Source organism: Arvicanthis niloticus, chromosome 3, assembly GCF_011762505.2.
Source record: "Arvicanthis niloticus isolate mArvNil1 chromosome 3, mArvNil1.pat.X, whole genome shotgun sequence".
In the NCBI taxonomy this organism is placed as follows: domain Eukaryota; kingdom Metazoa; phylum Chordata; class Mammalia; order Rodentia; family Muridae; genus Arvicanthis; species Arvicanthis niloticus.
This window is the reverse complement of record NC_047660.1, coordinates 98152406-98170813: the sequence shown is the minus strand read 5'-3', so window position 1 is coordinate 98170813 and position 18408 is coordinate 98152406. Positions and strand designations below refer to the sequence as shown.

At 39.5% G+C, this 18408-nt stretch overlaps 1 protein-coding gene across 2 annotated transcripts in view; it reads right to left on the bottom strand.

Annotated features, from left to right (window-relative positions):
• Window positions 1–18408, bottom strand: part of Synpr (synaptoporin) — a 297805-nt gene that overhangs the window by 99074 nt on the left and 180323 nt on the right. For both annotated transcript variants that reach the window (XM_034498818.2, XM_034498819.2), the window contains one exon: window positions 15756–15880. In XM_034498818.2, the coding sequence (XP_034354709.1) occupies window positions 15756–15880 (125 nt within the window). The remainder of the gene's footprint in view (window positions 1–15755; window positions 15881–18408) is intronic.

Here is an 18408-nt window from a genome sequence, read left to right as displayed (position 1 = left end):
TTCTTGTTTATCTCCACTCCCCTTCGCTGCAGTGAGTCTAAAGTCCCAGTCTGTGCCTTTCAACACTGGAGCTTCAGCACCAAGAACAGCTCCCAGCACAGCACATCGAAAGCACCTGGTGAATGAATGGATGCAGCTCTTTTTGTGCCAGAAGTTATTTATATGCCATTGACTGATGAATGCCTAGCCTCACATCTAATTAGAAAGAATGGATGGGACCCCCCAGGATGCAAATGTGGGGCCAAGCATGAGCTGAATCTGCAGCATAAGGCAAGCCTCTTCCCCTCCGATTGCACACTTGGCAAGTGTTTCCTGACCAAATGAGTGAGTGTGGGCTCAAAGGTCAGTGTGCCTCCAAGCATGCCTGCCAATGTACAGTAAGACTTTAAAAAAAGAGCTGAGTGTGCTATTTTCACCACTGATGGTATCTCTCTTTCAGAAACCATTATAGAAAGAGGCAGAGACACACTGTTTATGTGACTGGAGGCATTTGGTTGAAATTGAAGTGATTTTTAAAACTACAGAGGCACAGTCATCTGGCACCCGTGATGATCCGAGTTGAGAAGGCACCCCACCAAATTCTCATTTCATCTGGCACAGTGTAAGACATTTACATTCATTTTTGTCTATGGCACTCTTTGTTCCAACTTGGAATATTGATGCTGTGCATTTTATCTGCATAATGCAAACATTAAACTTTATCATTCTTTACAGAACAATTGCTAGAGAGAAGGTTTGTATTCTCTTTCTAAAGACCATGGTAATCAGAGTAATAATTTTAGATTTGGATCTGTTAGGGTTCATGTCAGTCTAAGACTGTTTTACAGCAACAAAAAATTATATTTAATGGCACTTTATCTGTGACATTCACTCTTCTTGGACACCTGCTGTGAGGACTTACAAAAAGATCAAAGAAACGAATCTCTTCTCATTTTGGCAAGCAGTATACCAAATCTATATATAAATAATACTAAATTCTTGAAATGCACCCCAAACACAGTTTTTTTCATAACACATTTTTAGCTGTGAGGGAACAAAGATCTTTACATCCCTAAATTTATTTCAATGCCAGGAGTTAAAGCGTGCTGTTAAGATGAACACCACAAAGTAAATTAATTTGATCTATGAATTCTCAAAATGTTGCCTCACATTGTGTAAATACAACTTGTTAATTTGGGAAATTTATTATAGACTTCCTTGTCATTACAGAAGATTAACAGGGCCTTTTACTAATTATCTGCAGTATGGCTCTCTATAATGGTCATATTGGGTAATGATTGCAGTAACATTAATGTAAATCCCTGCTTAATGTCTCACTGTAAGTCCTAGATTGGCAGTGTAACTTCTCTGTGTTTCAGTTTCATTAATGTCAATCTGTTCTTTAAAAGAATGATACTCATGAAAAGAGAGCCCATTCCCCCTTTATCCTCAATGCCCATATTGCCAAGTGCAGTGCTGGCACTGTATTGAAAGGTTGTTTTAGTTAGCAAATCTCACAGAAGTACATTAAAGAATAAATGATAAGGTAGATATGGCTATTAAGAAAACATTGACATTGAGGTGAGCAGATAGATCAGTGGGTACAATGCTTCCAATGGAAGCATGAATTTCTGAGCACAGATGCCAAGAACTCACATAAACTCGGGCAAAGCAGGACATGTCTGTAATTCCTGCACTTCTACTCCAAGATAGAAGGCAGACATGCACATTTCTAGAAGCTCAAAGGCCAGCTACTTGAGGTACACAGCACTTAAGAAAAGATGCTGTTTGAATCAAGGTAGAAAGCAATAAAAAATGCCAAAAGTCCTCTAACCTTCACACATACACTTTTGTATGTTTACACCCACATGCACACATGCAATCATGCACACACACACACACACACACACACACACACACACACACACACACACCATTTTTTTAAAAAAAGAGTAACTGGATCATACTGTTTTTCAAGGAAAATTTTGCCAGGAATACAAATGCCTAATAATTAGATAACAGTGTGTTCATCTATGCTAACAAATAAATGTACTTACAGGGTTCTTTATTGAGAACAATATAAGCAAACAGGCAGTTTCATATTTTTTTCTTAGGCTTACAAACACTATGATTTAGTGCAGAATTGAGCAAAAGTTATAAAAATGTAAGTTATGAATGTTTTTGTAGTAATTTCCCTTTAGAAGTAAAATTACAGAAAATCTTGGTGGTAGCCTTATTTGTAATAGTGAAAAACAGAAACAACCAAAATGTACATTGGTAGTCATTAATTATGGTATAGCTATGCAAAAAAAAATGATGGTTTAGTTGTCAGCCAATATTAATGGTAGATGTGGATGTGAAAAGACACTTGAAAATAAGCAAACATTAATTTGCAATATCATAATTATAATGGAATTGCTTTGCATAAATTGAGTGCACAAAGAGAAAGTGTGGAAACACTGGGATGATTTCCTCTGAGAAGTGCTCAGGAGGCTGCAATGCTTTACTTTGTCTCTCCCAAGTTCTTGTTCAAGGATTTTCGGGTAGTGTTAGATTCATGGTAAAGAGAGAGTGTACAAAGATGTCCTATTTCTCCTTTATTCACACAAAGCAAGCCTCTTTCATTTTTTCAGCATCCTCTACTGAAGTGGTATAGCTGTTGCAACTGATGAACCTGCATTCATGTGTCCTTGTCACATGGGGTCCATAGCTTATAAACTAGGGTTTACCTTTTGCTTTTCACAGTTGGTCAGCTTGGAAAAATACACATTAAGATATGTGTACACCATGTGGCACCACACAACATATTTTCAACTGTCTTAAAAATCCCTGGGACTGCAATGATGACACATTTGGTAAAGTACAGGATTCAAAAGCACGAAGAACCCACATTAAAAATGCTGGACATTGTGGTATAGGCTTGTAATCCCAGCATTGGGGGAAGCAGAAACAGGCACCATGGGGTCTATGCTGGGCATTGTGGTGCAGGCTTGTAATTCTAGTGTAGGGGGAAGCAGAGAAGACCACCCTAGGGTTTACTGACTAGCCAGGCTAGCCTCATAGGTGAGCTCCAGGCCAATGAGAGATCATGACCAAAGATAATGAGGGAGCACCTGAGTAAAGATATCTGAGGTTGTTCTCCAGCTTCCATACGTGTGTGTGTGTGTGTGTGTGTGTGTGTGTGTGTGTGTGTGTGTGTGGTGTTCTGCTTATTCAACCATACCACCCACTCCATATTCCTGGAAGCCACTGATGATTTTACTATCTCTTACTGTTTTGCAATAAGAATTAGAAACAAATGTTATTGTTTCTAATAAAAAGGATGTAACTGGTTTGAAGGATGAAATAGAAGATGGTGAGAAAGTAGGAAATGAAATCCCTTCTACATTTACTAAAATGAAACACATATGTAGATATCTTAGTGTATCATTCACAGCTAAGCTTTAAAGATCAAAAGCTTATCAAACACAGCTTGGAGGAGACCTCAACTCTGGACTTGGAAATGTGGCTCTCATATTTCAGTGCTAGACTTAAGGGACTTTATAACTAAAGGTTCTCTGCAATCAAGGTTGCTCATGTTACTGAATTAGAGTTGGGGATCTTCTCAATTTATGGCTGTTTCCTTCCACGGCCCATGCCTTTGCCAGAGAAAAGAGAATATACAACAGCAGTATATCTTGCAAGTACTTGACTTTAGAAAATCTTAATCTCCTTAAGACCCAGTCTCTAGTTGACATTCCCCACTTCAGTACCGAATCTGTCACAATGGAACATACAGAGCTCCACCATCTGTACCAACGACAGCTCATTCATTTCCAGCCAGCCACAAAAATGGAAAGGTCAATCAGTTCACCCCCACACTGAAGTTGTTTTTTCCTTCATAGTTTGTCTGGCCAAGGAAATCAATTAGAAAACAAACGCCAGCAATTCTTAGTCCTAAGGAACACAGTGGCTCTGAGCCATTCCCCAGTCCTCCTGACATCCATCACCTGTCCGGTGAGGACAACAGACTGTCAACTTGGAAGCAATGAAGGAAGCATTCAGGGAGATTTGCCAGCTGATGGCATCTCTTAACAATGCACTTGTGACCAATAATATGGTCTTTGAATGCTCTAGGTGAGCTAAACACATCTGTTCAAAGCTTGTTCCTGTGCTTATTAACTATGTGAGCTGGGCAAGATGTTCATCCCATGAGCATCAGCTGCATCCTTGGCAAATAGAGTTCAGATCTCACGGTGACATCATTGATACGAAAGGCTATGGTATGTGTAATCACTTTGTACAGCTCATGGGAGGCAGTAAAATGATTCATATATCTTTTATTCGATGATAATGGTGATGAGGATGACTCATCATTATTCCACGTTATCAGAAAAGAATTAGATGTGATACTGAACAACTTTACTCTGACACGAAGCATTTAGTGGTTATGTGGTTTCAAATAAAGTTTACTAGTTCATGAAAAGGAAGTAGAAATAAATGCTCTGATTCCTATGGTGCTCTTTTAACATCAAGGAGCAATGACCTTAGTGATTATGCATATGCATACATACCAGCATAAAATAAAAGGTTTCATATATCCTCTCTTTGACTTTACCCTCAAGTCGAGTTGAGCTAGTAGGTAAAAGGCAGCTAGCACTTCAGTCTTTGCTAAGGGACATGTTCAAAAGCTTATGGTGGGAGTGAGAAGTTAATAGTTGTAGTTTGCCTGTTACTACAACATTTAAATTACTATTTGATTTCCTGTCAGTTTTTAGGCTCCTTTTCATTCTAATGGTGATATATGCTATAATAGATGACTTTGGAATGATAAAAGACAGTAATGTCCACTTGCTTATTTGTGATATTCTTCTGCATCTGTTTGGTCATGTCAAATATATTGTCAGGAGTTTGTATATATTATTTATTTATTTATTTATTTATTTATTTATTTATTTATTTTGGTTTTTCAAGACAGGGTTTCTCTGTGTATCCCTGGCTGTCCTGGAACTCACTTTGTAGACCAGGCTGGCCTCAAACTCAGAAATCCACCTGCCTCTGCCTCCCAAGTGCTGGGATTAAAGGTGTGCGCCACCACCGCCCTGCTATAATCGGTTTTTAAATCCATCAATATTAATGTAAACTATGAGACTTTGTGTAGCAAAAGATGTACCTCTGCCTCTTTAAGTGAACAACTCTTTATTCCTGTGTGTTCAGAGACACTCACATGTTTTGTCATGTTACAATGCCAGTTTGGGATGCTATAGTGATGCTGCTGAGGTGAGTCTACAGTGGAATAGTGGCATTTCCATTTTAACAGCCATTTTATGGACCATAATGCAGGTACGAAGTCCCAAAGACTCAAACTGAGAATAGAACCAAAGTCCAGGACCTCTGAGTTTCTAAGTGGGTTCTGGAAAAGGAACTGGGAATATGAATGTTAGTTCCTCATTGTTTGAGATTTCTCAGCACTGATGCCTTTATATTTCAGCTCTGGCAGCTGTGCATATAGCAAGCAATCATCTTGAATGCATGTCTCTTCTACCTTTGACATAGCAGCCTCTGAAAAACAGTTCATTCTCTCAAAGATGGAGTGGGCTCGTGGAAAAAGAGAACACAGGTTTTATGCTCAACTGTCACTACCTTTACCTCCCTTTGTGACTTTTAAAAGGACATTAAATTCAAACATCTCCCTCTACAAATGGTAAAGTAAGGTAAAAGAGATTCAGAATCATGAGACCATGGAGCAGGTGCTTATATTTTTAAGAGATATGATACAGCAAACAGATTTGTATATGATGGTGCCTTCCTCTCATATTTAATGAACTATGTTGTAGCTAACTTTCTTTGTTGTTTCACAAGTATCTCAAAGTGCCATGCCCTCACCTATTCTAGAAAGAATAAAATTGTAAAAGAAACTAGATCTTATTTTTAAAACATTGAATAAAGGTGTTCTTATTAGGTTTGTCAACCTGACACAAACTAGAGTTATTTGAGAAGAAGAAACTTAAGCTGAGAAAATACTTGCGTGACAGATTAGCCTCTGGACAAGCCTAAGGTGTGTTTTCTTGATTGACAAATAATGTGGGAGGGACTAGAATATTGTAGGTGGTGCTACCACTGGGCTTGGTGGTCCTGGGTACTGTATGAAAGTGAACTAAACAAGCCAGGGGTAACAAACTAGTAAGCAGCACTCTTCCATGGATGCTGCTTCTGTTTCTGCCTCCAGGTTCTTGCCATAAGCTCCTGCCCTGACTTGCCTCCATGATGGAGTATGATCTGAGAGTTGTAAGCTGAGATAAAACCTTTTCTTCCCAAGATGTTTTTGTTTATGGTGTTTTATCACAGCAATAGAAACACTAAGACAAATCTATGCTGTGTTCTTTCAGGGTATAGAGTGTCACCCAAATCACTAGGTTCTTGCCACTGCACTCCCACTCAGTGAGACAGAGAACTCCATAATGGACTTGCTCACCACACACTGATTTAATCTCTGCCACTGTCACCTCCCTGAGGGAGAGCAACAGAAACAGCTGCCTTGATTGCATAGCTTATATTTATTGCCAGCACATGCTCTGATCATGATATTTAACAGTCTGTTCAGACTTGCCCCCATGGGCCAAGGGAAGAGTAAATCTTTCCAGGTAGAGAGAAGAAACTAAGAGTAGTCTCACGGCATGTGTACACTGCCTTCTGCTCTTTCTGATGGTAGCTGGTACATTACTAGACTTTCACTTGTCTCCTGAATTAGGGAACTAATTCAACTTCTAGAAAAAAAATCTTTCAGATGCATCAAATTCTCATCCTGTAGACAATGAAATAGAGGTTTATGCAGAGACTCTGCCTGTCTTCACCTGTTTCTTTGCATGCCTTATAGGCATCTCAGAGTGTGTTCTACCTTATTGGCCTCCAATGATGTCAACCACTGGAAGGCCCTGGTGGCAGCCTGGAGGTCAGGAGCAATGCAAAGCCTAGGAATTTCCCTTTGTCTCTCATCACTTCAGGAGCATCCCTAAAGATGCTTTCATTTCTCCCTATACTGCTCCTTTCTTGGCATCTCCTGTTGCTGTAGAAACAAACTCTTCTAGACAGATCTCATCCTGTGTACAGACTACTATGACTACTGCTGCCTCTTTATATGAGTCTTGTCTAGGGGTCACTAATAATTTTTTAAGGCCAGATATTAAATAGTCTAGGCTTTATACTTCAAGAGGCAAAATTGAGGATAGCAGATGGGTGTTTAGAGGGTGTCTGAGTTTCTCTTTCTCTGCTGTGTTAACATAGCCTGACAGAGCAGCCTAAGGTGAATCAAGGCTGTGGTCCTTATGTCTCAGAAGTCAAAGTGACAGGAACTTAAAGCAGTTGGTCATGTTGCTTCTGCAACCAAGAAGCAGTGAGTGACGGATTCTAATGCTTGACTTGCTTCCTCCATTTATACAGTGCAGAATCCCAGCCAGGGAGTGGTGCTACCTACAATGTGTGGATTTTCCAACCTCAATTAGCCTGATTAAGATTAATCTCTGGCAATCATTCTCAGACGCTAACTTTAATCCAGACAACCCCTCCTTCTGTGCCCCAAGGCTTGCCTCTTAGGTGATTCCAGTGTCTGTCAAGTTGACCATGAACACAGACAGCATTATAAAAAATAATCATTTAAAAACACAAGCCATTTTTAGATATTACATAATATTAAAAGAAGTAAGGAGCTGGATGGAATTTTGCTCTTAGACCTTAATTTGTCAAGCCCTGCTTTAGCCTTAGAGGTGGCAATGTCTTCTCCAGCTGCTAGTTTCTGGATGCTTAAAAATCTCAATTTTGGTTATCATTTGCATCTGCAGTGTTCAATACAGGTACATGTGCTGACTGTTAAGTGCCCACCAGGTGGTTGATTTGAGAAGTGCTGGAAACATAAGGAGGCTGGTCTAGCTGGAGGAGGAGTCACTGGGGATGCACCTTTGCTGCTCTAGTCCCTTGTGATCTTTCTGCTTCCTGTCTAAGATGAAGAGCCTCATCTCCCAGAGTCCCGCTAGACCACCTTCAGCTTCACCTCAGGCCAGAAGGAATGAGGCCATCTAGACAAAATCTGAAACTATAAACCCAGTTAAATGATCTCTTCTGTAAATTGGTCTCTCACATAATTTAGTCTAGCCCATCTATGGAGCACACTGATCAAATAATTTCTGCGTGTTAGTTTCCTATATGGACTTTTTCAAAATCAGGCTACCTAAAGTTTACTCTCTTTTCCAGAATACATTCTGACTGGTAAAGTTCAAAACCATAACCGATAGCATGTATGTTTTCCTACTTCATAAATTTCTCAGTGCTTTTAGCTTTTCAGAAATGCATTCACAGATATGTCTCGATGAGATTGTGTGTCTTCATCATTCACTACCAGTCAGTTGGCCACCTGCGCGTGCTTTCAAGCAGTGCTGAAGCTGTCACCCAGTGCTGAAGACTTAGTGACCCCAAGTGAATCCCACAAACTGATACTACAAAAATAAACTTGAAGTATTAAATAATTTTCCCCATGTGGACCAATAAAACACAACCCCACTAGCAAGAGTAATGGGAAACAGGCTAATTTGTAGACTCCCATTACCATCAGGGGAAGTGTAGAAGACAATGCAGAGACAAGCTCTAGCCAGCCTACCCCCTCTATCACCTCCTCCCTCATCACTACAACTTCTTCCTCGCTGTTCTTGTCTTTATGGCTGCATCACCATCAGTTCTGTCATCTATTGCACAGGCAGATCCACTCATTGCTCAGATCCTTGACCCCACTTCAATCAGTATAAAAATTTAAAATTTTTAACCAGTCTCTGCCTCTGTCTTTATCTCTTACCATCTGCCTCCCAATCAAGCAAGCATTGTCTCCTTGGTTGTTCTCAGCTCTCTTCCACATTAGACATCAAGCCTCTCAACTCCTGCACATCACTTCCCACATGCTATGTCCTTCATCTTTCTTTGAAGAGCTCTCTCATAGCCTTTGGTCTGCAATCAAACATAACTACATTGCAATCATGTCTAACCAGTTTCTGCTCTTGGCTTTATGTAGGTCTGGGGTCTGTTCCTGCTCTCTTATGGGTTTCACTCAGTCTTCCTCCATGAGCAGCATGTGTCATCCTGCTGTCTAGGACACTCTATCTTCTCTCATCTGCGCTGCCATAAGTGCCTCTATCACAGGCCCTTCTCCACCACTGTATTGAAGTACATATCACATGGGCCACCCAGTCCATGCCAGAACTTATTTATATTTGTGTACAATTCTCATTTTCTTTAGAAAAATATAATTATAAAAGTATATATATGTATCTATATATGCACATGCTATATTTCTATATTTATATTCTTTCATCTTGTACTAGTTGTACATTTCAAGAAGGAGGAGGTCATGGCTACTTTATTAAGCAAGTGAATATATAATTAATGGAATTTATAATGTCTTAGTAAATACATATTGATAGAACACAGGAGGGGGCATTTACAACTCTAGGCTAAGGACTGAAAAGTCTCACTAGGATATTGAAGGCTGTTGGATGCTCACCCAGATCTCCTTAATCAAATGCTTTCCACCATAACAATACAATGTGATGTCTTTTTGATGCTAGCATTTAGTCTCTGCCTGGTGGCTTTCCTGAGCTACAAGTGGTAGAAGACCTGCAGGCCTAGCTTTGGGTCAGCAACCAACAGAAGTGCTTAGATCATCACTGATACACCATCACCTGTGTGATGCCATCTCTGCTGAGATCTGTTTTCCAAAGTTTTCCATAATCTCAGGGACCTGAGTTGCACATGGTGGTAACTTGTCTATTGCTTGTCTCATGTCTTCCTGCTCTTAGGAGTTTTCCGTGACTTTCTACCAAGAAAACTATGTGCATTTAAATATTTGTCTCACTATGTGTTGGGGAAATTCAAACTAAGACAGCCAAGATTTTCCATGTTGATCTTTAGCCCTTGACTTCATCCTCTAAACTTCTAACCTTCTAAATATTCTGGGCCTGGAAGCACCAACTCTTGTCATAAAAAATTTCAGTTTAAGATGCAATGTTAAAATGAGATGTTACAGACTCAAAATTTCTGAAACTTTATCCAAAGGGTAAAAATGTGAGAAATCATAACAAAGTGACTATTTTAGACACAACATTTCATGAACACAAGTTGGAAAACATTGTATCCTTTTCTATTTGTAATTCCCCCAATTGGCTCAATAGTAGGAAGAAGAAAGAGTCATTCTCCATTGCCTCTGGGTATGAATCAAAGGAAAAAGATCTTCGACCTTGGTTCTGGCAGAACTGGTAACCCTGTGGAAAGGCCCAGATTCCACAGCTCTTCTGTTTAGGCACATTTACCTAAAATTTACAAAGAGAGATGGGGAACCAGAAAACAAGGGTAGACTCATTTAAGGGGAAGACATCCTTGTCAGACAGTGATCCTAATGGAACAGCCCTTATTTGTCTTTTCCTTAATGGAATGTTCCATCCTTGAATTCTCAGTTTTCAAATCTTATAGCTCAGGCTGAATCTTTCTCTCCTGTCCTTAGTGACACTAAACAATTTCCTCAGTAGCATGTTAATGTGACAGCCTTTCTCTATTCTACCAGGACAGGAGGCTCTCATATGAAAAACAAAGTCCTATAATAAGCCCTCCTAAGAACACTGGAGCTGTAAAAACAAGCTAATCAATGTATGATGGTTAAATTTGCATACCTTCTAATGTTTGCATGTATGAAGTCAGGGGTGGAGGAAGCTCTCATTCTGGGAAAACTATAGTCTCAGGATTGTTGTTCCTTCGGTTATCTTTTCTGCTGTCTAATTCTCAGTTACCCTGATTTGATGATGAACGAGAGAACACTACATTAGAAGAAAACTTACTGAGTGTCAGGTCTTATTTAAACATTCTGCATGTATGTCTCATTTTAACACGGCAGCAATACTATGAAATAGATACTGCTGTCTGTACAACAAAAAAAGTCGCACAGGGTCTTCTTTCATCATGATGAGGATAAAAAATGGCAGAGTTCATGGTGGTTGGAACATGACCAAGACCCTGGGCAAATGTGATTCCAAAAGACATCTTTCCCTCTTTAAGTTGCCAGTATTTGGTCACAGTGACATGAAATTAACAAACACATAGATGCTGAGAGGAAGATTTGGTACAACTTATTTTTAGAGGAATTACTTCTAAAGACAAAACAGGCAATACTCTAGTGAGGCAGGGCAAGAAAGAAGGTGATCAAAGCTCTGCTGATGATTAGGTTTTCACTAAAGGTCAAGCTGTCCTGCAGGGCATCTCTTAGAAAATCTACAGAACATGCCTTATTGTTGTTCAGCATATGGGGTACCACTCACAGTTGTCACTGGATGAGGGCTATTGCAGGAAATAATCACTTCCTAGTGTTTCTTTCTTGCCATGCCTGGCATGTCAGCCAAGTTCCAATAACTAGAGGAAACTCCTTAAGGGTGGGTTAGCACTCATTTCAAAGTAGAGCCATACATGAAAAAGGGACAGGTTAAATATGTGGCAAATGGCAGTTTCTACTCCAACAATCGAGGAGAAATCAAGCACCAAGCGTCATATACAAGGCCTTGTATTTGTTCAGGGAATATCTGACACATCTTTAAATATCATTGAAGAAAATGTTTTTAATCGCTGTCTAGTATTTTACCTTATGGGTGTTCTAAATTTATAAACTGTCTGTTTCTAATTTGTTTATGCCCCCCCTGCCACAGCCCCTGAAATGCATAACTCCTTCATGCTGCATTATGTGTTAGCTCAAGGTGTGTACATTCTTCTACTGGGTGCTCTTGACATATATTAAGTATTAAAGGGAATAGTCTTGCATTACATATTATGGACATGCTAAGTCTCTGAGATCCAGAACCCCACTCACCACCTCCAAGTCAAGCATGTTCACCACCACAGTAGCACACTACTGAGATGAGAAAACAGTTAAGCATCACTTGTTTGCTTTGACTGCACGCCAAAATGGAAGGTGTTTTAGTTCTATAGTAAAATGACATAATGAGGAAAAAAATCCTCTCTTCTAGCAATATAAGCAAAAACGTGCTCATATGGTGGTGTAGAGGAAATACACTTTTTTTTTTTGGTACATTTATTAGAAGCAGCATTTGAGTCTTTTGAAAGTTGCCTAGAATTTTCTAATTGACATTATATTATTAACTGAAGTCCATGTCTGACAACCAGCTAACCAGTAGGTCCTCTGATCTGACATCCATAAAATATCTTTTTTGGTCCAATGACTTGGAGCTTGAGTTACATCTTCCTCATATTTTAAATACACTGAAAAGTTAGAAGCTACTAAAGTTTGCCATCTTAATTCAAGGGTTATGATAAATCACTGTCAGTGGCTTATTGAGTTCTATATAAACATAATAACCTGCATAAATTCTTGCTTATTCTTGAGCATATTCTCAACAGGAGAAGGGCATGGCATTTCACAGTATTCAAATGTGCTGCTGAAATTGCAAGCTAAATGCTTCTTCTAGATGGATGTTACTGGGACAGCAGAGCAAGGTGTGCTGTGGGAGGAGATGAGAAGTAACTGTGCAGACGTGGTAAACAAAGAGGCAAAACCTAACTCTCCTTCTTTATCAAGAACAGGGGAGTTTCTATAGCTCCTGGGAGACCTGGGGTCTATAGGAGTTATTTCAGATAGGAGTTATAGTCAGATAGTGAACTGTATTTTAGTAGTTATAGTTTAGGTCATTTGCATGGAAGGGAAAGAGTGGATGTGGGTAGGTATCTCCAGCTCCTCCCTTCTCTGCTTGAATGATTTAACCGCTTTGGATATAAACTCTTGATTAAAGTAGTGTTTGATAGAAAATTCTGGGTTTAAAAAACAATGGTTAAACACTTTTGTTTCAGATTCTTAGTAAAAGTATTTCAAATGAAGGCACTGCTATCTTTAAAAGGGGAGGGACCCCACCATCTTTCCTTAGTTTTTCCAGATATCCTTTATTTATTTATATATTTATTCAACTGCATGTCTTGGGAAGGAAATGGAGAGGCCCAAGCTGGAAACCGTTTTCTTTTTTTTCTTGTTTTTTTTTTTTTTAATTATCAAATCATAATTTTTACTTTTTAACACAAGGGTTATAAACACAAAAGTGCAGGATGTGGGGAATGGAATGACACAGGAGCATAGGTGTTCAGGGGGAGTACAGATATCTTTTAGAACAGGGTATCAGCTGGGTAAAAGGTTCAGAGGACAGGTCACTATGACTCTGCCTATGATTCACTTGTCCTTATATAAGTTGGTACTATCTGCCAAGGCCGCCTATTTACAAGGTCTATGACTACTCAGGCTGGTAAGTTTCCACAAAAGCTGCCTGTTTGCAATAGCTTATAGCCATCTGTTTCAGTGTTATTCCACAGAGACCCAAGACTTTGTGTTAGCAGGCATGTATGTCAGGCCTATTGCTGATTTTAGGCTTATGGTTAATTTTAGGCCTTCAGTGTATAAGCAGGGCTGTCCCTGACATCTCCTCCCTTCTCCAAGTATAGAAGGGCTGTGGCAATTCTAATCTTGCTAAGGAGGGGATAGAGGCCTGACCTCCAGTAATTAAAGAAGACCTTGTAATGGCTCTGGACCTCCTGTCATTGTTTAGTGAAGCATGAGGGCCATACCTATCCCGATGTCTTTGAAAACTGTTTTCTTGACAAGTCTTTCTATATCTCATAGGCATACATGAAATGAATCCTTTCCTGTTCATCCCACCAGAGCTCAGTTGCTGGCTTTTCACTCTGGATGGCTTTCTAAACTATGTCTCTCTAGCTTGAGGGTAAGACTAGGAATTCATATGCCTAATGTGGTATGTGCTAGACAGTTGTCAGACCTTAAAGGGTTGACCTTCAGGTAACCCACTCCTACTAGCTCTTAGTCAGAGATCAATGTTGAAGCAATGCAGACATTAGGAGCCCAGGAATAATGTTGAGCATCTCAGTCCCACTACCTGGCCATTGACAATTCTTAGCTGGAACTCTAGATCTTAGATTATTGAACATAGATCAATGAACAGTATCCGTTTGGTCTTTCTCTTCCAGAAGCCAAGGGTTTCATGCAGAACTTCCAGAAGAGTTAATGTCTTCACACTCTTCTTTAGAAGTACAGCACAAATATTAATTGTGAACTCCCAAGGAGAAATGCTCAACAGTTCTGAGCTTTATACTCTCTTGTAAGTTAGGAGACTATTTGAGTGTTTGCAGGGTGGGTAGGGGGCACATTTGAAAATGACTCTCACTCCTACTCTTTTAAGCATTCAGAATGTTGGTAAAAGCATCACTTCTTATGCTTCATTAAGTATGAATACAAGCACTTTTGTCTTAGACTAGGAAATGTTTATGGGGCAAATATATTTTTAAAAAATGTATACGTTCCACAATTTGTTGAGTCCTCTGATATTTAGTAGAGAGAAAAAGAATTTTCATGGGGAATACATTTGGGAAACAATGAGCCTCTTGGTGATTCAAAGTATACATTAGAAAGATGAAGCACTAAAAATGATGTCTTGAGTCTGTTTCATCATACTCTCACATTCCTTCTCCCATCTGCTATCTTTCTCCCTGTTTTCTTTTCCTCCTTTTTCTTCCTTCATTTTCCTTTCCTTTAGTGCGGTCTTACAGAGGTTCATGAAAACGTTTCTGGAAAATACTGTGCTTACTTGCTTACAAAAAGCTATAAAGGTTGATTTTGACTTTTTTTTTTTTGTAATTATAGTGCCAGCATCATGCCCATAGAAGGTAATGTTAATGTAAAATGAGCGAGAGTATGTTGATAACACACCAAAACACTGTTGAAAGTTGCTTAACACCTCCCCCTCTGTGATGGCTATTCCTGGTTGTCAACTTGACTATACATGGAAGGAACTACAATCCAGAAATGAAGGGCGCACCTGTGATCCTGATCTTGAGTCTTGAAGATACAGGCTTCTGATCTTGATCTTCACATGGAATGCCACAGGCTTTTGATCTAGATCTTGAAGCATAGTGGCCGTGAAAAGCATAGGCCCTGGCAAGGTAGTACACACCTGGATCAGAGCCACAAGCTGTGAAGCCAGGAACAAGCTCTGAAGGGCATGTGACCATTATTTTATAGGCATGGGACAGACACTGAGGTGACAAAGATTTTGAAAGATTGTTTCTATCTATTTAGGTATAACAGTAGAGATACGAATTTATTTCAAGCAAGGTGATCTCAAACTCTTGGTAGCAGTGAGAGTATAAGGGAAAAATAAACTTGTCCTTCAGTGTCCCACTATGTAACTGATAACAGTCATGTGACTTCTCTCTCCAAGTGTCACTGTGATGAGTAAATGCAGTTGGGCAGGTACTCACCTAAGCAGTTATTGATCTGCACACAGATACATTATTAGATATCAATATCATTAAACACATTTTTGCATAATTGAGGCAAAAATTTAAAAATTAAGCCAGAATTGCATAGTCAATATAAAGTTATAGGTAACCCACAAGTCTAGATAGAATGTAAAACATCTTAAGATAACAAAAAAAAATTGTGTAAGTGGAATCTCTCTGTTGATAACCCCACACTGGGCCATAATGGGAGGCTTTAGTTTCAGAGGACAGTCAATAACTGGATTGAAGGTATAGTTAGTAGATCTTCCCAGTGTAAAGTGGTGGGTAGAAACTCTAGGAATGATAGCTTGTTCCTTTAAGGAGAATTTCTTCCTACCCAGCCTACATTTTTCTACCAGAAATCACGGAAGTAAGAAAGCCTTGTGCCTTGAGGCTGAGAAGCATGGATCTGGATTCTTTACCTGAATGGGTAGGCAAATGCTATGTCAATGCTGAGGTTACTTTCTGTCTTGTTGACGCAGTCCACACTCAGCCGAAGGCCTCCTGAATAGCCGCCACATGTTGCAAATGCAAAGATTGCAAAAAGCTGCAGAGAACAAAAGAAGAAAAGAAAAGGCAGCTATTAGGACAATAGTAATCTAAAAGAAAGTCATAATCCAGAGGTCAGTGTCTAGTGGAAGGAGTTTCTAGCCCTCTGCAGAGTAGTATTAGCAGTACATCCTATTGAGATGGAGGAGGATGAACACGAGGATCACGTCAGGCTTGGAGGGGCTCCAAAGAACAGACCAGGGAATTGGAGAAATGCTGCTTGGTCAGGGAGAAAATAACAACTAGTACCATACCTCACAGAAGTGATGGCAGAATTCCATAGACAAAGACCTGGAAGTTGCTTGTGGATGCCCACAGATAGGTGTTCTCCACCCCCCTTTTGTTATTTACTTGGTGTATTTTTTTTTAATTAATGTGGTTTTTCTTTTGGAATGGTGTAGGTTGCTGTTTGTAAAACCACAGCCTCATTAATCTAGAGCTAAGAGACTGAAGATCAGATAAGGAAGAGTCTCCATTCACAGCATGTGAGCTCAAGGTGTTTTGCCTCAAGTCCCCAAAGATGGCTATATCTCTGGGTAGACTGCTGTTTCTAAATTAAGTATCCAGTTAATGCCAAACCCTTTCCTGATAGACATATGGATCTGTGTGGAAGAGACACTCAAAAGTATAAGCATGAATGCATAGCACTCTTCTAGACAGGAGAAATGTCACCAAGGTATGCTGGGGTGGGGGTGAGGTACTACTAACAGGAGAAGTAAAACAGTGGTAGACTTGGTTATTTCATAGTCCACCTAAATTAAAAAAAAAATTTCTTGCTCATGTCCAAAGACAGCCACACTAATGCACTTCAAACTAGCTCATATTGAAAGCTCCAATTTATTTTAGTAATAGGAACACTAATACACTTTGGACAGTGAGGGGAGCTATGTGTGGATTAAGTGCAGGGCTTGTAATACATCATGTTGGTACATCACTTAATATCACCATGCCTTGGCTTCCCCATCAATAAAACAGCATTGATACTAATCCCTTGAAGCATTTTGCTCTTTGTGATAGGGACCAGACAAGTACTGAGGAGGAAGCTTCTGGCATTGGTGTGGTGTTTGCCCCAAAAGATCCAAATGTAAATGAGTGCTATCTACCAGATGCATCATTCATGGAAAACATCTTAAGAATTGTCTTCCTCCATCGCATATTTAGCATTTATAGGAAAAGACTGGTTAATGACAATAATACAGTGTAAAATCCTCATAAGGTGCTTTAGGGACCTCTTTTGTATATATGTGTCAGTTTTATTGGTTTTCAAAATCAGTGTTTTAAACTGTGAAACAATATATTAGGCAAACTGGAAGCAAATGGATTCATACTTGTTAGATCTGTGGAGCCAATAGAATGGCTCCTCCTGCCACAGAGTGAATATGCAGTAAAGAGTAATGACTATTACCATTGTAAATAGTGGGTACGGTTATAAGTTGTTCCAGGCCATAAAGTAGGAAATTTAGATTTAAACCCTCGCTAGACCCACACATGTCTCAGCTGTAGTGAACTAACAGCTATGCAGTCAAAAGAAAATCTGTTTTTATGTTTTGGTTTTCTTTGCTTTCCAGCTTGCCCAAGCTCTGGGACTGATGGGCATTTAGCAGCCACTCCAGCCCACTCCCTAATCCCACATGATGCTCAGTGCTCAGGCTTCAGAGAAGTGTGACTGCTCCTTTCCTATCAGCTCTAAGTGTTGACAGAAATGAGAAAGAAGCAGTGCTAACTGTTCAGTGCTTGCATCTAGACTTTGTCTCATGATTGGACTATCCCAGATCCTTGTAGCATGTGAAGGTGGAGGATTTGGTGAGAATTCTTTCAAAGACTGGAGTTGTGGGGTTGAAAGCATTATTGAGAGAGAGCTGTCAATCTTTACAGTTCCTTGTCTATGAAACACTTAACATGTGTGCTGCTCTTTCCTCATGACAGTGGTTTGAAGGTGTGTGTGTGTGTGTGTTTGTGTGTGTATGCGTGTGTGTGTGTGTGTGCATGCACGCATGTGTGTGTATGTGAATGTTAATATCTCTGTATTGAATATATATGACAGAGTAGCATAATAATGTCAAAAGTTTGAATTTAAAAATTCCTTGAGGACCTTATAGTGTAGCTGAATGGCATAAGAACAACTCTTGTTAGTTTCGGTATTTAATAACTTTAAGAAAGTACTTAGAATAAACTTTCCGTGCTATTCTTATAATGAGTAAGTGCTTTATGTACATTTAAGACTGCGTATTAGGATATTATTGTTACCACTAGGAAATGAACTTAAGATGGAATGATGACTTTTAACTTGTTAGGAACACTGCATGGGTGGGAAGGAGGAGTGAGACTATTGAAACCATGGACATTATTATTTTTTACTCTAGTCTTTATCAGGCTTTGCAAGCCCAAGACAACATATTCCAGTTAAATATGATACCTATAGTTTTTTGGTTAAGTTTCTTATTCCCCACTGTCCTAACTGATTAAAGAGAAATCATACTGGGTGCCTGTTATCAAACTCATATGTGTTTGGCAAGGATTAAACAG